At 32.3% G+C, this 26,369-nt stretch overlaps 1 protein-coding gene across 1 annotated transcript in view; it reads left to right on the forward strand.

Moving 5' to 3' along the window:
* The window catches only part of cv-2 (crosveinless 2-secreting protein), a 298,622-nt gene extending 274,446 nt beyond the window's left edge, over positions 1 to 24,176 (forward strand). The window contains exons 6-8 of the mRNA XM_085957671.1: positions 21,630 to 21,842; positions 22,290 to 22,534; positions 23,058 to 24,176. Coding sequence (XP_085813797.1) covers positions 21,630 to 21,842; positions 22,290 to 22,534; positions 23,058 to 24,176 — 1,577 coding nt within the window. The remainder of the gene's footprint in view (positions 1 to 21,629; positions 21,843 to 22,289; positions 22,535 to 23,057) is intronic.
* Positions 24,177 to 26,369: the final 2,193 nt, after the last annotated feature.

The following is a 26,369-nucleotide window of genomic DNA, read 5'->3' on the forward strand; positions in this document are numbered from 1 at the left end:
CATGCTCGTCGAAGGTCAAAATTGAGTTTTTATTGTATTTTCAAACCATGATCCTGGACACTCCTTAAACGTTGTAGATAATCTATTTATATAATTTTGAAGCCTTATTATCCTTTATAGTTATTTTAAACATTTGATGACTGCATGAAGTATTTTTGTTACATAAAATAGTATTCTTTTAAACCTCTCGCTCTAATGTTTTAGAATATAGTCATATTTCGGTACAGAACTGTGCAGTGGTGTTAAAATTTTTTACATTTATTAATTTTTAAACGCATTTATAAAACCATTAGTATAATTTATTACGAGATAATTTTTGTAAAATATTCACGATAAAAAATTATTTTGATAATCTCTGTGATCCCAAATTTGACAAGAATTAGGCATTTTATTATTCAAAAAATCGGCAAGATTAACAGATTTGAAGATAATTCTAAAGAGATTTATTATAAGCTATGTCTTTGACCATTCAAGTGTGATAAAAATCTTATGAATAATGATTGCTTTATAATAATTATTGACCTAAGAATAAGGTAGTGTTTTTTTGAAATACGCCATTTCTTTTGTCATTCCCTAGTGGTTAAGCTACAACATACGGCCGTAGCCATAAAATGACAAACTATAATTAAAGTAGGGAGTAAAATTATGTTAACGCGCGTGTTTGAACATGTACCTAACCGAATTTTTTTAAATTTTTTTTTAAACGGTACATGTTCAAACACTCGCGTTAATATCATTTTACTCCCTACTTCAATTATAGTTTGTTAATTCATGGCTACGGCCGTATGTTGTAGCTTAACCACTGGGGAATGACAAAAGAAATGGCGTATTTCAAAAAAACACCACCTTATTCTTAGGTCAATAATTATTATAAAGCAATCATTATTCATAAGATGTTTATCACACTTAACTGGTCAAAGACATAGCTTATAATAAATATCTTTAGAATCATCTTGAAATGTGTTATTCTTGCCGATTTTTTGAATAATAAAATGCCTATTCTTGTCAAATTTGGGATCACAGAGATTATCAATATAATTTTTTATCGTGAATATTTTACAAAAATTATCTCGTAATAAATTATGCTAATAGTTTTATAAATGCGTTTAAAAATTAATAAATGTCAAAAATTTTAACACCACTGCACAGTTCTGTACCGAAATATGACTATATTCTAAAACATTAGAGCGAGAGGTTTAAAAGAATACTATTTTATGTAACAAAAATACTTCATGCAGTCATCAAATGTTTAAAATAACTATAAAGGATAATAAGGCTTTAAAATTATATAAATAGATCATCTACAACGTTTAAGGAGTGTCCAGGATCATGGTTTGAATATACAATAAAAACTCAATTTTGACCTTCGACGAGCATGTCCCCCCTTAATGATGTATCCACATTGTAAGTCTTATCTCGATTTTTCTTTTGGGTCTCATCTCCGATCATTCAATATTCACTTTTGATGCCTAATTGGGATGATTCTTCTATTTTTAAGGACCCAATAAGAACACAGCGTCTCTCCCGCTGAGACCAAAGTAAATAAGTCATCATTTTCCGTCAGACCGCTTGCCTTCAGCATGAAGACGTATACAAATTATTATTTTCATTCAAAAGGCGATCGATTGATCGTGAAAAATATTTAAATTTAGGTCGCAATTCTATTGAATTAAGCGAAAAAGTAGACATAATATATTTATATAGGAAAGTAAATCCTAACGAGATAAATGAAGTAGTTATTTTTTTTTTGAATATCAATAATAATCATATTTGAATAGAAGCAAAGTATATTGTGCCTACATTGTAGATATAATATGGTAAACAGCTAATGATTGCAATACCGAATGAAAATAATATCAATACCGGTTATTCGGTATTTTTTATATACATTAAAAAAACGGAATTAAACATACCTATTAAAATTCCTTTAAAACATTATTGTAAAGTAAAAATCTACCTACCTATATTATTATGTTGCCATTCAAAAATATGTATTGATCATAATATTGTAGAACTGGTGATTTTTACAAATAATTTGAATATATTGATAATTTTAACTAAAGCCCTCAAAAAGTTCATCAATTGGAGATAAGTCATGCAGCAGGAAAACTTCTTAAATTCTACGCTTTTACAGCCATCAATAATAATTGGACATTTGTCATGGATGTTTTCTATTTCGAAATAATATTATGGTACTTTATCACGACAATTATATACTTACTTAAATATTATATTTGATGGATTTTGTTTAATAATTATTTCACCTCTGTTGGATTCAGTTAATATATTTGCATTTTAGCAGTACGTAACGTATAATTCATTTTCATACCTTAAAACCGGTATTTCGGTATTGATAATTACTGGAATACCGGTATTGCGATCCATAAATACTGAATACACCCTTACGTTGAAAATATTAAAATGACTACGTTAGTAGAGCTAAAATGAATCAATGTAAATTAAAATTTAATTTGTAATATGTACCTACCTTAATATAATAAAGGTAAAAAATTCAGCTACAAACATCTTGGCAAAATACTACAATAAAATTATAATTCTTCTAAGACTTAAACGCAAATTTAAAATATGCGTCTTTATTGCAATGCCGACAGATTTATTTTTTCAACCACATTAACATGTTTTCGTCTGTAATTATGAAGCAATGAAATTGGTTGTAGCATACATAATATATTATTTTTATGGGCAGGATCGTTTACAAGTGCCATTTTCTTCTTCAGATGCTGCGTTTATTACCTACTTAGTCAATGGTCGCAATGCATCCATAGGTATACTTACATGGTTTCGACGGATTTTTAGATTTGGTCGATTTTAATATGATATTAATGTATTTTTAAATCATTGGTAACTGCCAAATATTAGCATATGTAATTAAAACTATGTACAACATTCATTCAATTTTGGTCAAATACATATTTTTCACACGCTACAAAATATATATAATATTTTTAAGAAAAATAATGGTAATGGTAATTACCTAATGCACTATTGATTTAATCAAGATTTGATATCGAAATAATTAAAAATATATTAGAAAAAATATTTTCTTAGTTTTATGATGATTTTATACAGAATTAATCTATAACGTCTGAAGCAGGCACATATTGTGGTCAATAAAAAAAAATTTCTGGCAGCCCCAAAAGGTTCAACATATCATAATATAATTAAGATGTATCTATAAAATAAAAGAATCGACGCTGTAAAAACTAAAACCCTGCCTAAAAATGATTATCTGAGCTTGATTGAACAGGTACCTAAGTTTTATGAGATTTTTTATTTATTTTCATTAGTGTATGTTGTTTAAAAGTAAATATTGTGGTAACACCCTCATTTGTAAAAAAAAACACTTTATTTTCATATAGGCAATTATTAAATATACGTAAACGATATTACCTAAATAGTTATTTTATTATTTGTATAACATTTGTATGACCTAATAGTGTGAAATATATACCTGGTTATTTATTTTTAAAATAGATCTGAAGTAACTATTAAAAATAGATTTTTTTTAAATAAAATCAACAGCTATAAAAAAACACATTATGGCTATTGGATATTCTAACTAATGAGGCTATTATGATTTAAATGTCAAGACAAGTAATATTATTTATGCTAATTTCTGATCTAGAATGGAAACAAGATTTAAAACATGAATTTAAAAAATGATCCATAAAGTATACAGTAATAAAATTATTATATAATAACGATGACATCATAATTAAAAAAAATCTTTCTTAAAATATTTTTTAATACGTAAAATATACACAATATAAAACTATATAAACAAAAACTATTTAAAATTAGGCATCCTTTTTGGTTTGGTGTTTTAATGAAATTAATAGGTTTTTCAGTGTTTGAGTTTCTGTGAGGAAATAATAATATATCACTTTTACTATAGATTGCCTTGATTATCTATATAGAATGAAGTAAAATAAGGTAAGTATATAGGTATCATCATCAGCCTGAATCTATCCACTGCTGGATGAAGGCCTTTTCAAACTGCTTCTACTTCTCTCGGTCCAGTACGTTGCGTTGTCACGTACTTCCGCAGAACTTTATCATTTCATCGATCCAGCGGCCTCTAGGTCTACCTTGCGGACGTTTTGTACCTCTTGGATACCGCTGGATGACTACATTTGTCCAACGATTGTCTCTTCTTCAAATGTGTCCAGCCCCTCTCCATTTGAGGCTTCTAATGAACTCTTATCACATCTCAAACCCTTGTCTGCTTCATTGTCCAGTCCACTCATGTTTCACACGCATATGTGATTACTACATCCTGCATACGTCAAGAGGATGTAGGTATACAATATTATAATTATTGTTTAAGATGGTTGGTTTATTATCATTTTTAATCTCTTTTTCGTAGATTTTTATTATGTGTTCATTGGTTAACATAGTATTATTACTCTGATTGTGAAGTATGTATATAATATTTAAATGTCTAGGTAGATACACAGGGAACTCAGAAATAATGAGAACTGAAATATATAACGGGTAAGGCGATAGCAGGTAACCGACTCGAGTAATGAAGAATCCGGGCTAAACTTTCACACGTGTCAATAATACGTTTTACATCGAATACTGAAAGCTGCTCTCGGTTTATGCATTTACGCTCATTTAATGTTGGTGTATTACACACACCATTGCACGTGCATAATGCGTGCTTCATTTTCGTAGGACACTCACACATTCAAAATCCTGCTTCACCATGCGGCGTATTGAATATGGCCTATCGGTATTCTATTTATTATCTGTTCTGTGTAGATACACATTTAGTTCAGGCATACATCGTATAACCCATCTAGTACCCATGAAATTATTGTGTGTAAGTATTTCGTAACTATCACACAAAAGAAGTGTTAACAAGCCAAAGAAGGATTTTTAGATCGAGAGTCGTGATTGGGATTCAATTTGAGAGTCGGCAATTTCATCAAAGGGTCTCCTGCTGCAGCCCAAAAGAGAGATTTTCAAAATGGAAACGTCAAAATTTTGAGAGCCTCATTTGCAGTGGCATCTCTACTATCATACTCTAATATTATATTTAGTAGGTAGTGTAGTGACAACAATTGGCGAAATAAATAAATGAAAGCTCGAAGGGTAATGCAGTTTACTGCATTTTCATTTGTTTTAAAAACAAATGAGTCATGCTTTCACTTTTTATTATTTGTGTTGAAACAAATGAGTCCATTTTCACTTGTTCCTTTTGATCATGAATGATCAGAAATAATTATGTGTTATTTATTATTTGCGAATATTCTTCTACACAATAAAAGTTGTAATTAGTAATAATCAAAGAACACTACTAGTACCTGTATAGATATTATTATAAAAATAGGTAGTGTTGAATACAAAACATTGATAATCTAATAATAATAAAATAATTCGTGGAGATGGTTAAAAGCTATATTGTAACAAATTTTTTAAATTGATTGTAACAACTTTTCCATTATTTTATACTGTTTTATTTCGAGTTTACTAATTTAAAAAAAAGCATAGTGGATATTTTGACGAAAATTAGTTAGGAATTAGGGGATATAAATATTGTTTAGAATCTCAACATGCCTTGACGAAATTAAAACCATTTAATGGTAGAGTAAAAATAGGTAGGTATATTACGTAACCAATAAAATTCTTATTTTGAAATTCTGTCTTGTAAATTTGAAAATGGTTAATTATATTTATTTTTGGCTTAGCAAGCTAGATTTATATTCGTACATACCTAATACGTAATCGTTTTTTTAATAGAGTTAGTTTTGACTGTATAACATTTTTGACAGTTTCATACAGAATTCGCCAGTAATAACGTGCGAAGAATAATTATTAATTACCTATATAAAAATAAATTAACATTACTAAACGAAGTATATGGGCATCCACCGAGAAGAATTTTTATTACTTACTACTTTTTTTACGAGTAATGATTGTTGATAAAAAAGTGGGTCGGCACGTAATTTATAATTTATTTTAAATTAATCGTCTTCAGATGCAATTAATAAAAGCTCACATTCATCCCAAATTGAACTGATAGTAGAGGAAGTAAATTTTTAACGACCTATACAACCAATAATTATTGAATGCATCAGTTAGAATACAATTAATGGTTTTTTCGGCTATATTAATAGAAAATTAAATTATTGTTTTTAATTAGCTTATAAAAATTGAATACATACTCTGTTGTAATTTCCATATTTCCCGATTTACCATAATGTTTATCTTTGGAGTCACTACCGAGGGATTCCTCCCGCGTACAAGATCGCGCGTCGCCACTGTGCCGCGAGAGGGTTCCGAGAAATTCCTTCCTTCCCACAGGTGTTCGGCTATAGACCGCCCACGCGGGCTCGAATTCGGGCCCACCTGTGCCGAAGAGGTAACCCCTTCCCTGCACCAGAACCGCCCCAACCCCTGACCATAAAGCATATTATGTTTACCCAATAATAATCGACGGAGATGATGATGATTGTCTTGGGAATAACTCAAGGGATAATTTTTATGGGCGAGGTTTGTTTTACCGAATTGGGAGAAAAGAATGCAAACCGCACGCAACTATCATTTTTGAATAAATTTATGATAATAAATAATAAAAAAAAAAAATATTATTGCGTGAAAAATGGATTGTAGAAACTTCGTTATGAAGCGCTGTTATTTTTTTATTAAAGTTAATTAAATTTACATTTATATCCACTGTTCATTGCATTATAACACTTTAAACCATATTTTGATTGGCAAAATCACCTGTAAAATGTAATCTTCTTTGTAAACTCAAAATTAAAACGAAAACTTAACTCTACCTATAATTCCAATAAAGGTGCATATTGGATATTTTAGTTTACATCGTTTATTTGCTAACTTCTTCTTATTATTTCACCCTGTCACGTCCCAACATTGGGGCATAGGGCAAGCACAAGTCTCGTCGCCAACTCCTGTGCCTCCCGCCATGTCAGACCTGCAGCACGTAGGTCGCTTTTGTAGCATCGCTGCAGGGTGAGGGAGGGCCGGCCACGGCGACGGAACCCTTGAGGCTGTGCCACAAGGGTACGAAGTGCCGCACTCTTTGGCGGCATCCGGAATACATGTCCCAGCCACGTGAATCGTCTCTTCATGATAACTTCAATCACCGAAGGCTGTTGTGTCTGCTCACGAGCTCGGATATTTGTAACGCGGTCGTACCAATGTACCCCTAAGATTCTGCGGAGACATCGATTCTCAAAGCTCAAAAGCCGTGACTCTCGAAGCTTAGTAAGATGCCATGTCTCACAGCCATACAGGAGCACAGGTAGCACGCACGCGTTAAACAAACGACATTTGGTCCTCACAGAATACAGCCTTGACCTCCATGCGACTCCAAGTTGGTTGAACGCAGAGCCCGCCACACCCATGCGGATTCCAAGTTGCTAACATGTTCACTTAAATATATATATAATATATATTTCACCATTTTCCTTCCTGAGAGGATCATATGGGGCTCCACAGAGTGGAATATGTATTAACCGACTTTTTTTATGAGAAATGGATGTTCGCCACTTGCCCAACCCATAGGTCCGGTCCATCTCTAAATCAAAAACAAAATTGAAAAACATTATGTGTATTTGCCAGACCCAGGAATCGAACCTGGAACCACGACGTTATAGGCCGACGCTTAAGTCGCTTGGCCATCGTGGACGCCACTTTTACCTATGTTTATATATTATATAATGTGGTTAAGAAATAAATTTTACATTGCAATAAAGGTTGGTTATTTCAAATTCATGTTAATTTTGTCATATTCTTCTAACTTGTCTACAATAATAAATTAACATTGAAAATTAAAACGTAGTTACCTCTATACGTAGCTTAAATAATTGAATGTATTCTCATGTTCATGATCGAAATTATTTTTAAGAAATTCAGCGTTTACTTGGTGTTTTTTCATGGGTTTGTCAATAATTTATTAGTGTTCACCACATAAAAAAAAATATTGTTTTCGAGATAAGTGTTTCACTGAAATGATGAGCTTTATCAATTAAGCTCGCTACGTAAGCGAAACAAGTAACACACGTAAAAATAATCATTTATACTATTTATGTGGTGAATTCCAAATGATAAACCAATTTTATAAACCTAGATACGAGTTGTTATTTCTACAGTTCACTTGAATCCAAATTTTTATCGGAAGCAATATTATGTTCGAAAAAATAAACTTTTAAAAAAGCATTCAGTGTATTTAGAAAAAGGTTTAAATCTTATACAGGGAAAACCGTTTTCTTAAAACAAAAGTATAACAACTTCATTTCAAGATATCAGCCATGAATAATATTCCCAGGTTAGTTTGTGAGTGAAGTCGTGATATGAACGATAAAAAGTAATTTGGGCCCGCACACAGGGTCGGATTTGGGAATAATAATTTCTCGAACGAGCTGTGGGTATTTGTTTAGTAAATTATCAGCCCGGCCTATGATCAGTGAACCCGCTTGAATCAAGCAGATAAGATCCCTGCGGAGATGCTACCTCTGCCAGCGCTAAGATGGTTGGTTCATTGACGTGTTGAAAATAATATATATTTTAAACGTTTTTAGCAATATTATATACTTATTTAAAATAAAATTGTTTCAAAAAAATATTATTATACATACATGTATATAATAATATTTAGTCGTTTTTACGCCTACGCTAGTACACATTTGATAAATTCAAATATCATTTTCATTATGCACTCTTTTTATGCTTTACTTTATGGCTGAGGGTCGTGGCCTGAATAATTTTCCTTTCGGGTAACAGTAGATTTCATAGCTCGATGTTTATAAAATTCAGCGGATCGTCAGAATTGTTTCAGTGAAAAGTCCGTGAGATTCTTGATTAGGTCTTTCTACCGGCGTCATTTCCGACCTTAGATCTGCTTAAGGCTATACCTCAGTTGAGACACGGTCTAAAAAGATCATCGCTAGGCGATGCGCGGATTGCGGGTCGCGGGTGCAAATGAGGCATGTCAAACCAAATATAATTTGTCTTATAAATCCAATATGTGTCCATTTAATGTTCTGTTTATTGTTTTATCAGTAACAATAATAATATATTCATTGACATGTTTTCTTTTTAAAGTAAATGGGCAACGTTTTAGGTCATCTTTACACGATTTAAGAATTATTACGGCCGTTGCCATCACGAAGCAAAATGACGTGTTTTCAGCTCTACATTCTCTCTGGGAATGGGAGCGAGTGCAAAATTTCGTCGCGCCATGGCTGAAAATTATTTGCCGTTTCACTGATGAATCACCTTAAGAGCATACATAAGTGAAACGGCAAATAATTTTCGACAGTAGGTGGAACAAAATTTCGCAGTCATCGCCAATCGGAGACTGACAGTCGAGGTGTGAGCACGTCAATTTGTTTTGTGATGGCGTCGGAGGAATATATTCTTAAATCGTGTGAAGATGACAAAAAAACGTTCCGCATGTACTTGAAAAAGAAAACATGTCAATGAATATACTATTATTATTACGAATATAATAATAAACATAACATAAAAAGGACGCATGTTGAATTTTTATGATAGATTATATTTCGTATTGTTGTTTTTATTTAATAAAACGCAATTTTTTATAGTACTTATTCCACTTTTAATTAATATATTAGGACCGGTTTCGTCCGCTTCAGTGAAAATGTCCCACTGAAGCGGACGAAACCGGTCCTAATATATTAATTAAAAGTGGAATAAGTACTATAAAAAATTGCGTTTTATTAAATAAAAACAACAATACAATGCAGTTCCACCATGAATTGACAGTTAACAAAATAAAGGAGATTATATTTCGTTTGGCTCGCGTCATTTGCACAATCCGCGCATCGCATAGTCACGACGTTTTTAGACCATGCCTCAGCTGAGGTAAGTATAGCCTTAAATACTACGAAAGTTTTCATCGTCTCTGTGTTCAAAAAATGGAGAGACATAAATGCAGCTGCTGTTTGGCTGTCCACGAGACTTTCAACATTCGCAGGTAGCACGGTAGTATTTTAAATATAGCTTGTATGTATTTTTAAATAGCTATATACTTAAAAGCACCTGTAGAATTTAATGTCATTTTATTATCAATTGTATTATCATTCGTAAAATGGAATTCTACCAATTATATGCGGACTCAATTAATATATTATTGTCTGTAGTTTGCCTTCATAGTCCAAATTGTTCTAGTCTTGATTTATAGTAAAATATTAAGTCATTAGACAAGGCTATTACAATATAGTCCTTATTATTATTTTTTTTGTCTAATATTTTATACTTATTTTTTTCATTCACGATATTAACTCTGGTTTTATTGTTTTTGAGTAATAAATAAAATATTTAGTGACATATTTTAGAAATAGTCAAAAGTATAAAAATGAGAACACTGTGTTTAAATGAAATTTTTTAAAAGTGATTTAGGATAAGAGAAAAAAAACCAAAATATCACATCATTATTCAAATGTGTTATATCTAATCAATGCAATTTTTTCCAAACTTAGGGCCCTGACAGACATTGTAAATCATCTCGCCTGAGATATGGGTACCTAGTCATAAATAAAAATTGGCTGCAATGTTTTAACTGTCTTTCGTATGCATAGGCCAGGCCAAGCTGGGATAGTGATTTCACGCGACAGGCCAAAACGAATGAAAAAGCCACTTCTGCACATGTCCCAGTGTGACATTTTGGAATTATACCTGCGTCCCATGTCGAGTGAAATTTGTTGCTTGCGACACCAGTTGTTTTTTTTTTCAAACTAAAATGTCGCATTTGAGCAGTGTGCGGAGGTACATTAAGTTACGTGTGTTTTGTGAATACCAATAAAATCACATCGACATATCCGACGTTTTGCTGTTGAGATGAGTTTAGATGTGTGACCCGGCTAACTAATGCGGTTGTATGAATATATTATATTATAATATATAAATATATTCAATTTATCTTGTTTGACAATACACATCAAATAATTTAAAAAAAATACTTTCATTTTCATGACACCATCTAGCAACTACCTCACTGGATTTTACAATGATTGCACGCGTCTGTGCTGACAAAACATTTTAAAATTTTGTTAAAAATATACCCTGCATGTTAATTGGTCATAAAATATTCTAATAATATTAAAAGATGCATTTTATTAGTTCTAACTAATAAGTCGGTAGGTTTAGAGCTATTTGGTAATACATACATATTTACGAAATTTTCTACCTACCTAAACGGATGATTGACCAATCAATGAATATAACCATAGATTCTAAATTTAAAAAGCAATGGAAGTGTAGCTAAAAATATTTACTGATGCTAATGGTTGCATTGGCTGGAAGTTATTACGCATTTGCAGATTAATTAGTGGCAATATGCACTTTTATGACGTTTTCAATACAATTAATAAGTTTTAATTATTTAGAATACTGCGTTGAAAAAACACAAATAGATACAAATATCTGTAGGTATGTAAATAAACAAGCAAAGCAAAACATTGAAATATATCGCTATCTTCTAACTATTCATTCCTATCAACGGAATTTATTAATTTTTCTTTACCAATTACACCATACTGAAAATGTTTTGTAATAATAATGTCGATTAGTATTGTTATATTATAATTATGTTTATACAGATATCGCAGTGGGCCAATAGTATTACTTACAAACTTTTTGATTAGGTATAGTAGTGAAAAATGAATACTACTTACCTATGTTTAGTTTTTTTATATATATTAGTATGCTATCACTGGAAAGATGATTTTTTTAATGCGCCGATATGGACTTAAGTATCTAAATTTTTTTGGAGCGAATCAAAAAATCAACAACTTGCTTGGGAAAATGTTTGAGTAGGAATTCATGAAGATTTTAGATCATATTATTTAAAGTGTTTGAAAACGATAAATAAATAGATTACATATATGTTTGAATATTTTATTGTAGTATAATGATGATATTGATAATACGTCTAATAGACGCGCTGGCTAAAGCGAGATCTCTTTATAACACGTACTCTCGATAAATTGCTATAATAATAGCACCTGTACACGTGCATGTATCTACTTGCACCAATAGTGCGTATTTTAAACTATCGCGATAATAACTGTTCACACGTTAAGTGCTGATACTCTCTCCAATCTCATTCTTCAAGCGTAAGCGAGACGCGATGTTGTCATTGTATGGTGCTATTTGATTCAGACAGGTACGTGAATAATAATTAGAAAACATCGATATATCCTGTGCGGTGTAGTTCGTATTTTTTCCGGCAGGTTCGCCACTATTGTTCTACTGCGCATGCGCACCACTATGCAATTACCAATAATTATTGCGTGAAAATTCAGAAATTCCTGAAAAATTTTGATCCATGCATGCAATCTTGCGACTTGCACGATAACACGTATTTACACGTGCATTTTATTGTTATGGCCGCGATAATACGTACTGTCAGCATTCAATCCATGCACGTGTAAATGAGGTAATATAATTTTAAATGCAGACCATCTTTTCAAATTTTTATTAAAAATTATGAGTATATTAAGAAGCAGTATTATTTATTTATACTAGGCAGATATTTGGAAAGTCGTAACGAGGCACCTGTAAATAAAATTTTGCCTGTTTATTTATTATTCAAACATAAAGTAACAGTGTAGTTTATTGTTTGCTATATTTTTTTGTTCTCACAAAAGGATAAGTGTTTTCGCCCCTTGTAAAACCACTCAACTTCTCTTTCACAAGTCTACAACTCAGGTAAATATTATACCTGCTCACTTGAGAATTACCTTTATAACTTTAGTGTGTGAATAAAAAAAAACAATACGAAAACAGTGATGCAAATGTAAACTTTTGAAGAATATTGCTTTATTTACTGCGTGCTGATTTTTGTTGTTGTTGATAAAGTATGAATTTTGAATTATCTTAGGTAAGTAATGAAATACAGCAATAGTCATTTTCTATTGGAAAGTCAGTAATATGTTGTTATTGGAATTACCTTATATGATGGTTACATGTACGCTGTACGTATGCAGTTCATTGTGGGACACTTATTCGTACGCCGCAGTATGTTAAACATGAGTTCGTATAACATTTTATCAAATAAATGACGAGTTCATCGTTGAACATTTCACCGTGGAATACATTTGTACGTATCTTACACATATAGCGGCGACAGTTTGCAAATAGTACTGTTCCAATTAGATTAACTCTAACCTAACCTAACCTAACCTAAGCTAGTAAAGACATCTCCACATGTTGTAGCATCCGTACAAATGTATTCCTCGGCGAAATGTTCAACGAAGAACTCGTCATTTGATTAAATGTTACACGAACTCATGTTTCACGTACTGCGGCGCACGAATAAAAAATGTCCTGCGGTGAACTGTTTACACACAAATTTCCGGATACGAATTATGATAATGTGTATGAGATAGTGAGACAGGGAGAAGACGTCTTAAACATACACATATAAATGCAAATTCTAAATTTGAAAAATCGGAGTAATCATTTATTTCAATCGGGTCGTGAAAGAAAACAAATAATAGTCTCATGATAGTTTGTCAGACGCTTACAGTGCGGTAATAGCGTATCGAATGATTGGAGTATCGATAAATTAGTGTTTTATTAAACAGAGTTAGGGGTAATTATAATAGGGATAGCGTGCTATAACCCTAAGGTTACATACACAATGAGTCAAAAATAGAAACATTATGGATGAGGAACAGCCATTAGAAAAGTGTTGCCGCTCGACAAATAATGCACGAGTTCAGCGACGGCATGCTTGGTAGTCAGGTGACTCTACAAATACTCCACCAGACTGATGCAGTAACTCAAATCAGTGGCGCACCCAGGAATTATTATTGGGGGGGCCCAAGGAGGAGAATGTAAATTAGTCCCATAGGCTCTTTTTCTTCTTCATATAAATATTTTTACATATTTTCACAATACATGGCGATATATATAGGGACATTTTCAACTAGTTGAAAATGTCCCTCTGAGGCGGACGAAACCGGTCCTAATCTATTTAATAAAAGTGGAATAAGTACTAAAAAAAAATTACGTTTTATTAAATTAAAACAACAATACAATATTTATTCCGAATTCCACCGAAGAAAATGTTCTTTTGATTTACACCACCACCGTAGTGGGTGTAGTCGTTCTTTTCGCAGAATGTTGCAGATTTTTGGTTTTTTAATATTGAGGTTCCAACATATTAATTGAAAATGGACACAAAAAGTATTATTGCCTTTAAATTATACACAACCTACTCAATACAACACAGCCTTATATCTCGTTTATCGGTCTTTTGTCTATTGCACTCGGTGTACCTACACCATGGCTCCCACATCCTGAAACGGGCCCTCAGGCTAGGGCAGTGGTCGGCAAACTGCGGCTCTTTGGCCCCTTGAGTGCGGCTCTGCCACAGATGCTCTCTGTCATATTTGACATGGCTACAAAGAAGAAGCAAAGAAAATGGAAGAGGATAACCGTAAATACAATGTTGAATAGACCGAGACTTCGCGTTTATTCAAAACTTAAATGGCTTCCAGACCTGTATTTATGTGTCGGGAAAAATTGACGCATTCAAATTTAGAGAGATACTACAACTAAAAACTCGTAATTTTGCGCTAAATATTCTGTCGATGATGCAAGGAAGAAAGCAGCTGAGGAGAAGAGTCAAGAAAAATAAAGTTCTGTATTTAATTAGGTACTGAATAAAATCTTTCAACAATGTTAATATTGCAAGTTTTGTGGTTAGTAAAAAGATTTCCAAGAGAGGAAATCAAGAGTAAATTGAGAAATCGATTTATTGATGAGAACCTGGAATCGTGTTTAAAATTAAATCAACAACATACGAACCTGACTTACCCAAACTTTACAAGGAGATGCAAGGCCATTATTCACATTGAGTTTGTCAGTCATTGTCATGATTCAATTTTATGGATACCTTACTTACAATTTAATTTTTATTAATAAATAAGATCATTATTACCTATGATATTCAGTTTTATTCAGCGTACCTACCTATAATTTAATTAGGACTTTAACTAAACTACCTACGTATATAATTTAAGTTTAAGAAATTTGGCTCTCAAAAGAAATCTCAATCGTTGTACTGTTGATATTTGGCTCTATTGACTAATGAGTTTGCCGACCACTGGGCTAGGGTATTTGACGGGCCCCCTATCCACCGCTTAGATTAAAGGCAGTGTGAAACACTACATTAACGTTTTTCAGTGTGTGTTTAGTTCAAATTGAGGGTACTTATACAGTGAATTATTGGCGATTTTCAGTACGTCATCTACTTTAATAATGGAGCTGTCGATACATAATAATCAGAAAATATATTGGACATTTATATAAATTAAAATGTTCATAGTGATGAAGTATAATAGCGCCGCAGGAGACTTTTTTTACTATAAAAGCTAATTTATGAAATGTGTTTATCTCACTTATCTGGTCAACCCGACACGCCGGGCCCCCCACAGCCCGGGCCCCCAGGCTAGACCCCTGTCAACCCTCCCCAGCCATGACCACCACCACCACCGGAATACCACTCCGGAATTCGGGTGGACACCGAGAATTTCATTAGGGAAAGGGTTTATAAAAAAACCTGACATTAGTGTTTCGAAATTAAAATCTAAGAAGTATTACTAAAAAGGGTGCTGGAGAATTACAAATCATTTTTTGCCGTGTTGTTTGTCTAAGCCCAAGGTATAGTTTATTGGCTTTCGATTTCAATATGTAAAATCATTCTGATGATTTTCATATTTTGGAGGGGGCCAAGGCCCCCTGGCCCCCCCCCTGGGTGCGCTACTGACTCAAATACACATAATTGAGTCTGAAACACCAAAACAGACAGAAAATATACAAACGTAAACAAATGAGAGAGAAGGATACAGAGAAGAGATGTATGAGGACATGTGGTACTGCCACCTGGTATCATTTTTGATAATATTTAATAAATATCTATGTATAGGGACTGTAATAGATTTAACAATCTTATTTTTTGACAGACCGTCACATGTTCCACAGTTTCCTCGGTGACACATTAGAAAGTTGAAAGATTATCGGAGAATTCCCACCTCTTCATATTGATTTTAGTTTTAGTTACTCTGGTCCGTATTCGATTTATCGTCCTTCAAACTGCGAAATCCTGCGTGCTCCCAGGTGGCAGATTCTCATCAGGCACCATGAGAAGGCTATGTAGTTGAATCTCTCGATCCACCTCGACCTGACTTTCGGAAGTAAGCTTTTCCTAGATTTGAGATGTGATTTTGTCGGTGTATGTCCATGTTATTTATAGAAGGTCTTTTTCATCAAACATTTTGGGGTGTGTGATGTACAACGATGGTTATTAATGTCTTCCTATAGATATCCGGTGGTACAATTCCGGCCAGAATGTACACTTTTTTGCTACATGAGTTAGTTTCAAGCATTCTGTTAGTATATGGCTGGCATCATTTAGAAATGTATCTATCAAATTTTCTCGCATGGCTTGAACTATCCAATACAGGAAATGCGTATTCAGTTTTGATAATATTAACATAATGTATAAAGATATCGACAAGTTTCGTACTTTGCGCCTCAAGTATAAATAAATTGCAAAAATAATAATTAATAATATTATTATGTTTACTATTTTATATCGTTATATGTCACAGGTGTCAGAACTGTCAATTAGTAATATGAATGCCAACAAGATGTTGTATTTTTATGATTGAATTATTAATATGTCAATAAGAAAAAAGTGCATTGATGTTTATAGAGATAAATAAAAAATGGAAAATGTATACAGAACGAAACATGTTATACGTATATTAAAATGCATAAATAAATAACAAAAAACAAGAAACCTTGCGCATCACTGAATAATATGTCAACATCTCAAAGTAGTGCATACATAAGTTGTGTAGCGTCTATAATTAGTATTATTATAAAAAATCTTGCGTTCTTTTAGACTTTAACCGTTATAGTAGGTATTATTCACACTGGCTTTATTGATCTCATAAAAATAGCATTGTTTTATCTTTTGATATTCTATAGTAAAATCAATGCTTTCATAATTATTAAATTATAAGTAAGAAAAATTGACACGTTAAATTATTGATTATGATATGGTCACCCATTCGCTGCGGACCTTTTAATTAATATTTAATTATCACATTTAAATAACATGCTAATTATATCTAATGGCCACCTGATGGGCAGCGCACCAGTTGCGTTGGACGTAGTGAATGGGTTAATATATTAATATGATATATGTATCGCTTTTAAAAATCTAAGCGTCTATATAATATGAGTACCTACCTACCCTATATCATAAACCACTAGTTAGCTATCACTGGATTTTTTTTTATCTCGGAATACTGATTGTTGTTACGGACTGTTTTAAAAATAATGAATCAAAGTGCCGTGAAATGGTCTTTTTGCAATGAATTTTAATCATCAGCATATTTTACTTCATGGGGGGCTATTATGTTTGACCGTTTTATATGCAATAGCGTACTCGTGATCTTTTATCAAGCTGAGTTTGACCCCGAGATCATCGATGTACAATCTGGGGTTATCGTGCAAAGCTTGGCACATAACATTTAGACAATAACGATATCTTAACTTGACTACGGAATAGACGTAAGAACATATAAATAACGCTAAAAGTAAATTAAAATAATTCCTAATTCACACGTACCATAACTTAGAGAAATAGTTACCATAGAGCCTTCAATTAAAAAGTAGTATGCAGTGGTTTTTTTTTTACATATATTTATAGGTAAGGATTAACTTATATTGTTGGTCACTGATTTGGTCACTATTTTTCTAATAATTCGAATTACTTAAATAAAAAAAAAAACATGCTTCCGAATCTGCATAGTTAAAATAATTATAACACATCATAATAGGTATATTTTAAAACGTATACTTTTTTTTGAATATCTGGACCCGAAAGGTTAACTGATTATTTTTAAAAGGTAAACTTAATTTTCCCATTAACACATTTCCACTTTTCATTGAAATGCGAATGCATATTAATGCATATTATAATGGTTGCATTTTTTGTTTAGATATAATTTACGAAAGTATTAACCGTCAAACCGAGTTTTGATAGTGCGCTCAATTTTTGACATTTATGATCAGTATATTCTGCAAAATCATTATTTCGTGCGTCGTTCATTCGCTGATTGGGAATGAGATCAGTTGGATACTGACCCGTTGTTTTATCGCAAAATTGCGTACAGCGATGAGCCTCATTTATGGCTTAAGAGCATACATAAATGAAACGGCAAATAATTTTCAACAGTAGGTGGAACGAAATTTTGCAGTCGTCGCCAATTGGAGACTGACGGTCGAGGTGTGAGCACGTCAATTTGTTTTGTGATGGCGTCTGAGGAATATATTCTTAAATCGTATAAAAATGACTAAAAAAACGTTCCGCATGTACTTGAAAAAGAAAACATGTCAATGAATATACTATTATTATTACGAATATAATAATAATCATAACATTAAAATGACGCATGATGAATTTTTATAATTATATTTCGTTCGGCTCGCGTCATTTGCACAATCGCCTAGTCACGATCTTTTTAGACCATGCCTCAGCTGAATTGATGCATCTGTAGTGAAACCAGAAGAAACCTACATACTCAATTACATCCACAAAAATGCACTGTTTGGTGCGGTGTACACGCTGGTGGTATCATCGGACTAATCGCGTTATGATCAATGGAGATCGTTAAGAACGATCAATGACAATTTTTTTTAACATACATTGATCCGAACGAGATGTAACTTTAACATGATTGCAACTACAGCGCTACGTGAAATAATACGGCGACCGCACCATCGACGTGTTGAAATAAAAATTTGGTGATAAGTTAATTTCGAAAAATGTACCTATTAATGGGCTTTCAAATTCTTGAGATTTAACAACTCAGGACTATTTTCTACCTACAGAGTACGTAAAGTCACTGGTTTATGCATTATAATAATTTACGCTTTGGAAGAGACAACAATGTTAATCTTATTTGTAATCTACGGCCAGCAGTACTCGTAAAAGTTGCCAAAAATTGAACGTCTAGAATGCGCTTCGTCAAGAACAGCCGCGGTGGCTATATGCCCGAAATAATTGATAATTTTTTGTTATCTTTTTCAGAATACAAGGTTCTATCGGGTTTAAAAAAATACCTTTTTTATAATAAATTACGTATCCACTCTAAACTCATTGCTAAATGAACGTAAGGTGGAAGAGTAATGTAGAATCGAGCTTAAATATTGGGACCATACCCAAATAAGATTTCATATAAATAAAAAGGATTTCAAGTTAAATTATAAAAATCGATGTTTTTAAAATAAATATTAAAACTATGAATTAGTCAAAAATCTTTACGAGGAAAAATTGAAAACCTAATTAACTAAATTCTAATAATAAATATGACCATAAAATATAATGTAATAATAACGTAACTGTATACGTAAATATGTAACAAATTCACATTTTTTTTACAATTGTTAGTTTATCTTTGACTAAAAATAAAAAATATTTTTCTTTTTAATGTTTTCAGATACATGTTATGTATTAATAATTAATACAGTTGACATTGTAAATTATCAAAAAAATGTCTCAAATTGCAAGGTTTGTATTTTTCCGCTAGGTGTCTCTGGCAGGTAGAAGCATCCCTTTTAATTCAATGAATTTATCTAAAAACATATTTTAAAAATAATTATTTTAAATATCTGCCTTAAGAGGTTTAGTTTAGAGAGAGACTTACGTTTGGTAAAATAATAATATTATAATTTAAGTGTTTAAGGATCATCACATTAATCACAATGACATTCATTACATTACATTACTCTTGCATTTAGTTAGTGATTTAAAATTCTTCATATAAGATTTGGCAATGTAAAAATATATAAAAGTCAATTAAAAGAAATTAATATTGTTTTGAATAAAAACTTTATAATATTTATTTGAATGTTTCTTTAAGAAATAATTTCATATTTGAAAATATAATATGATAAATTACTATCGTATATTATAAATAAAAATTATTTTTATCAATGTAGATATTTAATACTACAATCCAGTAGCGAAGGGCGGAGGTAGGCTGTTAAGATCCGACATAAATAGTGCACACTCAACTTTGTCAGTCAAACGTATTTGTTTTTATCGAACTAAGACTACGATATGTAGATATTGTTTGTTAGTTTTTTTAACCCCTGTGATCCAAGACATAGAAGATAATAGTCAAAAAATATTCATTTATCTATAAAATATCTAAAATTTATTAGATATTTCTTAAATAGAAGAATATTTTTATCGATTATGGTTTGTCATAGAGAGGGCTTAATGAATTTAAAAAAAACTAACCAACACGATCTGTAATACATATCCTTTAATAAAACAAAATAAGTATGAGTGAAAAAGTGTGGACTATTTTTGTTATATCGTCCATAGTATACCTAAACTATTATGGTTTGGTTTAATTGAATTTTAAAAAACTAACTAGCACCATCTGCAAATTTGCCACATAGAATTAAACTATGGTTCCATCATATTCTTATCGTATAAGTACATAGTTATACATATGTACCTACTGCCTGCGATACAAATAGATACATTTTGATGTTTAGTCTGACATAAAATTACCATAAAGTCATTCAAGACCATTAGGCGTTCAGAATTCTTTTGTCTTTGAAGATGAAGAAACAGAGAATGCGAGAAAAAAACCATGAATCCGAAAATGCGACTCGCTATTTATTTCTATTGCCTCTATGCATTGTGATATAAATGACATTTTTCAAATAACTTTGAGTATCTCAAACTACTAACTACTAGCTGTATTGTCCATTATTCATATGAGACATAACATTTCTAAGAAAGACATTGGCATGGTGTTAGCTGATGCCATTTATTTATATTTTTTATATCCTAAATAATAAAGCTTCCAGATGAGCTTTTTTGCATTTGAATACAGAAGAAAAAAAATACGAAATGTGTTATCAGTGACGTAGTTTTTGTATTATCTTGCTAGATATGTAACTAATTTTTTTAACGTTTTAATATACGAAAGTTAATACTAAAACGTTATCATTAATATATGTCGTTCCACTGCCTGATGAAGGCTCCCAATATTTTTTTTTATCCCTCCCAATCCTTATTGTTTCGTTGTACATATCGTGTTTTCGATGATATAATCTGTGATGATCTAGATAAGTATAATATATGACGTCAAATCAGTTTTGTTAGATATGACTTATAGAATTTCCATACATAAGAGTCCTACACTTTCCCGTTCAGACCAAAAATTATGGTAACTTACAATTAGATAGATACAGATTTTTTTCAGCACATACGCTAAATTCAAATTGTTCAAAGTTGTTGCCGTGGCATCGCGCATTTTTTACCATTCAAGGAACAAATTTACGTACTTATAAAAATATTACCTTTTATCGGAATCATTCACCATCATGGGTTTCCTGCCTAACTGTACCTAACCTAACTTTCTTAATTATCTGAAAGAGTTTAGGTGCCAATTTATCAGTAAAGTTATCACTTAGCGTGCGTGTGACCTTTTTATTAATTTTAAATTACATGTATACAAATTTTTATATTTTAATAATGTTTAACGAATTGTTTCATTTTATCCTTCCAGGATGTCACATAAACGGCCAAAAGGTGTCTGAGGGAAGAGATGCCACAATTTCCGAAGACCCCTGCCTGAAGTGCCACTGCTCCAAAGGGAAGATGACATGCGTAAAATATGCATGTCCAGTTCTTCCATGTCCATCTGTTCTCCAGGTCACTCTTCCGGGAGAGTGCTGTCCTCGGTGCGGCGAAGGGAAGCCTGCGAAATTGCTTTTCCCAGGTAACATTTCGTAATATATTATACCTAATGTATTTATAATTACGATCTGGTAGTTATAAATAATCTGTTTAATATTAATATTATTATACTATTTTACGTATTATTTACTAAATTTAACGTTCCATTATTTAAATATTATTAAAAAAAACCTGAGTATATGGGGTATTTTTCTCCGGCAATAATGACAACACTGATATTATTTCTATTTTCGAATGTAGTGACATCCTGTTTCAGCCATGAAATAAAAGTCGGACAGTAGTTGTATATTGAATGAATTTAAATATCGAATGTCGACAATTTTTTTAAATTATATACTTAATATTATAATAAACAGATAATACACAATGTTATTTAGCAAAGTTCAGATAGTACCTAAGAGCTGATGGAAAGCTCAAATTGTGCTATACCTAAATAAATATTTTCCACATTATTATCGTTCGTTTACAGATCACACGCCAAATAAGCCGTGTATTCTTGGGAAAGATTACCATTTCCACGGCAAAGCTTTTACGGTCGACCGTTGCACACAATGTTCTTGCATGAACGGCACCACAATCTGTAGCCGAACTTCGTGTCCTGTTCTGGAGTGTGCACCAGAACACCAGAAGACCGCTCCTGGAGAGTGCTGCCCACATTGCCCCCCTGTGGAAGAAGTCAGGTCCACTTGTACGGAACGCGGGAAAACTTATGAGGTATTTACATAATATAAGGATCAAGATGTTTATTTTAATTTCAAAGATTTTTTTGTTATTTTTTCCTTCATAATACATACCTATTATGTTTTATGAGTATTTTTATGTTATGTACATTTGATGTTTAAATGGGCATTATTATAATAAACTGGTCTGATGGACAGTAAAAAAAATCGCCTGCGGAGCAGTGTTCATTAATATTATTAAACATTGTAGTGCAAAAAAGGGAAGATAATTTTGTTATACTTGGACATAACAAAATAATGATATCAACTATTTTCATTTCATGTAGGTACTTATGTATTTTTCATTTAAAAATATTGAATTTACACAGCGTCAGAAACATAGAAAAAGTATTAGTAGACGTCATATCTATTGAATTTCATGCGACAGTTTCACCCATATCACCCTACAGTATTTGACCCAATATATCAAATCGCTAACAAATTTAATATGCGTCTGAGGTCCCAATGCAAATAAGATGTTTAGATGGTGGTGTTTTATTTTCAAATTGATATTTCAGGATGGCGAATCTTGGAGACTTGACGAATGCAGATCTTGCATGTGCCACTCTGGGGAACCACGTTGCGCGAAAGAACAATGTCCTCCACTGACGTGTCCTGCTGGCCATAGACTAGAAAGACCACCATCACATTGCTGCCCGAGATGCGTTGAAAGTGACGGAGTGTGCACGGTGTTCGGCGATCCTCATTACAAAACATTTGACGGAAAGTTTTACAGTTTTCAAGGTGCATGTAAATACCAATTAGCATCGGACTGTGCTAATAATACATTTTCAATACGAGTGACAAATGATGGAAGAGAAACAAGGTATTCTTCATGGACCAAAACAGTATCACTAAAAGTAGGGGACGTTAAAATTAATCTTGGAAGAAAAATGCGCGTGAAAGTTGATGGTGTTAAAGTAAATCTACCTTACGATGTTCCAGGAAAAGTAGCATATATTGAAAAGAAGGACGATACAGTCTTGGTGAATACGGGTATAGGTATTAAACTGACTTGGGATGGGACGGGATTCCTTGAAGTTGGTGCTCCAACTTCTTATAAAAATAAATTATGCGGACTGTGCGGTAATTTTAATTCGATAGTGAGAGACGACCTTAAAATGCGAAATGGTGAGATATTGAAAGAAGTAAATAGAGAAGATATGTCAAAGTTCGGAAGTTCATGGAGAGTCGGAGGAAAGAAGGCGTGCACAAGAGTCCAGGAGAAGATTCTTAAAGAAAAGCCTTGCCATAAAAGTGCTAAGAAGATTGCTCATAGGATGTGTAGATTTTTTAATAAGTCGGAGTCGTTTTCAGCGTGTAGGCACAAATTGAACACTCACAATTATTATGAGTCGTGCGTAATGGATATGTGCGAGTGTCCGATGCAGAATTGTTACTGTGAAGCATTTAGCGCGTATGCAAGAGAGTGCAAGCGGCTGGGCGCGCCCCCTTCGGACTGGCGGCGGGAGACCCACTGCGTCGCGGGCGGAATGAACATTCTGCCGCCTCCGATGGGGAGGAGGTTTCGTCATAGAGCATCGCCTGCGCCAGAGCCTCGGCTGACGGCGCCGATAGAGCCTTTTTTGAGACCCCAGACTGGACGGGCGCGAAAACCACCTCCTATTCTGCACTAGTCAAAACAGTACAAGCGTACGTGCTAAACAAGGTACTTATCATTACGTTAAACTAAATTCAAACCAATTCTCATTTTTGTGAAATTTGGTTAGAGTGCATTAAAAAAACGGTACAGTTCGGTTATGAGGAATACAGCGGAAAACACATTTTGAAAATACCCGATATACTGGATTTTTGTTAGGTTAACCTAACCAAACCGAACCTAACCTAACCTAACCTAACATAACCAAACCGAACCTAACCTAACCTAACCTAACATAACCTAACCCAACCTAACCCAACCTAACCCAACCTAAACTAACCCAAACTAACAAATAATCCAGTATATCGGGTATTTTCAAAATGTGTTTTCCGCTGTATTCCTCATAACCGAACAGTACCAAAAAAACTAGACGGATTATATAGGTATAAGTAAAAATAAACACATGACCTAGGTATATCAGTGGTGGCGAACCTATCTATGGCACGCGAACGAAATGTATAGTATTATAATGAAATCAATTATATATTCCATATGAATTTTTAGACAGACAATGTATATTAGTTTTCTTCAAATTTGCAATTAGAGGGTGTGATCGATAAATAATCAGAAAAGACTAATTTCTAATCTCGAGAAATTAATTTTCGGAAAATCATTTTTTTGAGAAAACAACAGTAAGATTCTCGAGAAATTGAAATATAATTATTAGGTTAAGCTGTTGATCGCAACCGGAAAATAAAAAAAAACTTATTTTTTTAGTAAAAAGACCTTGCATTTGAAGAACTGATAAAATAGCTCTCGACTTTCAATATAAACGAAAATTCTTTAATTTGTCGTAATTTTTTGACTTGATAGTTTGGGGGCTTTGTGGGAAAATTTTCAAGAAATAGAGAAACCAAGTTATTAGGAAAATAAAAAAAGTTATTTTTTGGTAAAAAAGACCTTCAATTTGAAGAGCTGACAAAATAGCTCTCGACTTTCAATATGAACGGAATTTCTTTAATTTGTCGTATTTTTTGACCTGATGGTTTGCGGAACCTTTAAGAATTTTCAAGAAATCAAACAAAAAAACAATCTCGAATTCTTGAGAAAACAGTTTTGGAATCTCAAGTCAAATGTCATGCTCTGCCTAAACAAATTATAAATACATACACGTTCAATTTATATGATTTTTCTCTGTACTTATCGACCCGATTGGCACGATAACTGGCATTTAAAATATATTTTTTTTAAATGTAAATATGAAAAGGTTCGCCATCGCTGATCTACTTAGTCACGTTGCCTGTTAAATATTGTTCGTTTGCTATGGTACGAGTACTAAGATATCGTAAATTTCTCAATCAAGTATGTGGGCGAAGGATAATAATTTATTTTTATGTTACATACTAATTATTTTTATTATTTTTTTTTCAGTATTATCTCACGAAAAGGAATCTCTCGCAACATTACGTATAGTAATAAAACTATTAAAAATAATTTCGCGTCGAAATTATTACAAAGCAACAGTATTTTATTTTGAATTTGACCAAGGCTCTATATGTTTGCTGTCTGCACTATTCAGTATGCCCTGTAAATGACTGGTGATAACAATATAATTTAATATTATAAAATAGATCTTTTTCGAATATAGTCAATGCAAATTAATAAAATTATTTGTACGAGAAATACATAATAACGATTATTATTTAAATATTATACTTAACTATGTACAATTTATTTAGTTATCATTTTACTTGTCGGTACTACTTGTTTTATATGCTGTTATGTTAATATTAAGTTGTAAGTAAATTAATTATGTTGCTAATTGTATTTGTAATAAACAAAAAAAACATGACAAATTATCTAAATCGGTTTCGGAATTATTAATTATTTAAAAAAAATAGTCTAATTTTTGTATCTGCTTTGATATGATTTAATTTCATAAGTCCTAGCTCACAAAGGCATTAGTAGGTATCTTAATATTGTTTCGTATTAATTTATTTTCTACAAAAATATAACAATGATTTTTCTATAATATATATAAGTGATTATTAAAGTGAGTGTACATAGACCTTATTAATTAAAGGTAATTTATGAATTAATATTTTACTAAATACAAAATATATAATATAATTCAGTGGCCATATAACATTTCGATTACTATGACATTTTGATTATTGTACTATTTCATTATCATAGTTGAACTATTATTAGCGTAATTGCATCTGCAGAT

The sequence above is a fragment of the Rhyacophila brunnea genome, unplaced genomic scaffold (assembly GCF_057557595.1).
Source record: "Rhyacophila brunnea isolate RB1 unplaced genomic scaffold, BYU_Rbru_1.0 scaffold_7, whole genome shotgun sequence".
NCBI classification, from domain to species: Eukaryota; Metazoa; Arthropoda; class Insecta; order Trichoptera; family Rhyacophilidae; genus Rhyacophila; species Rhyacophila brunnea.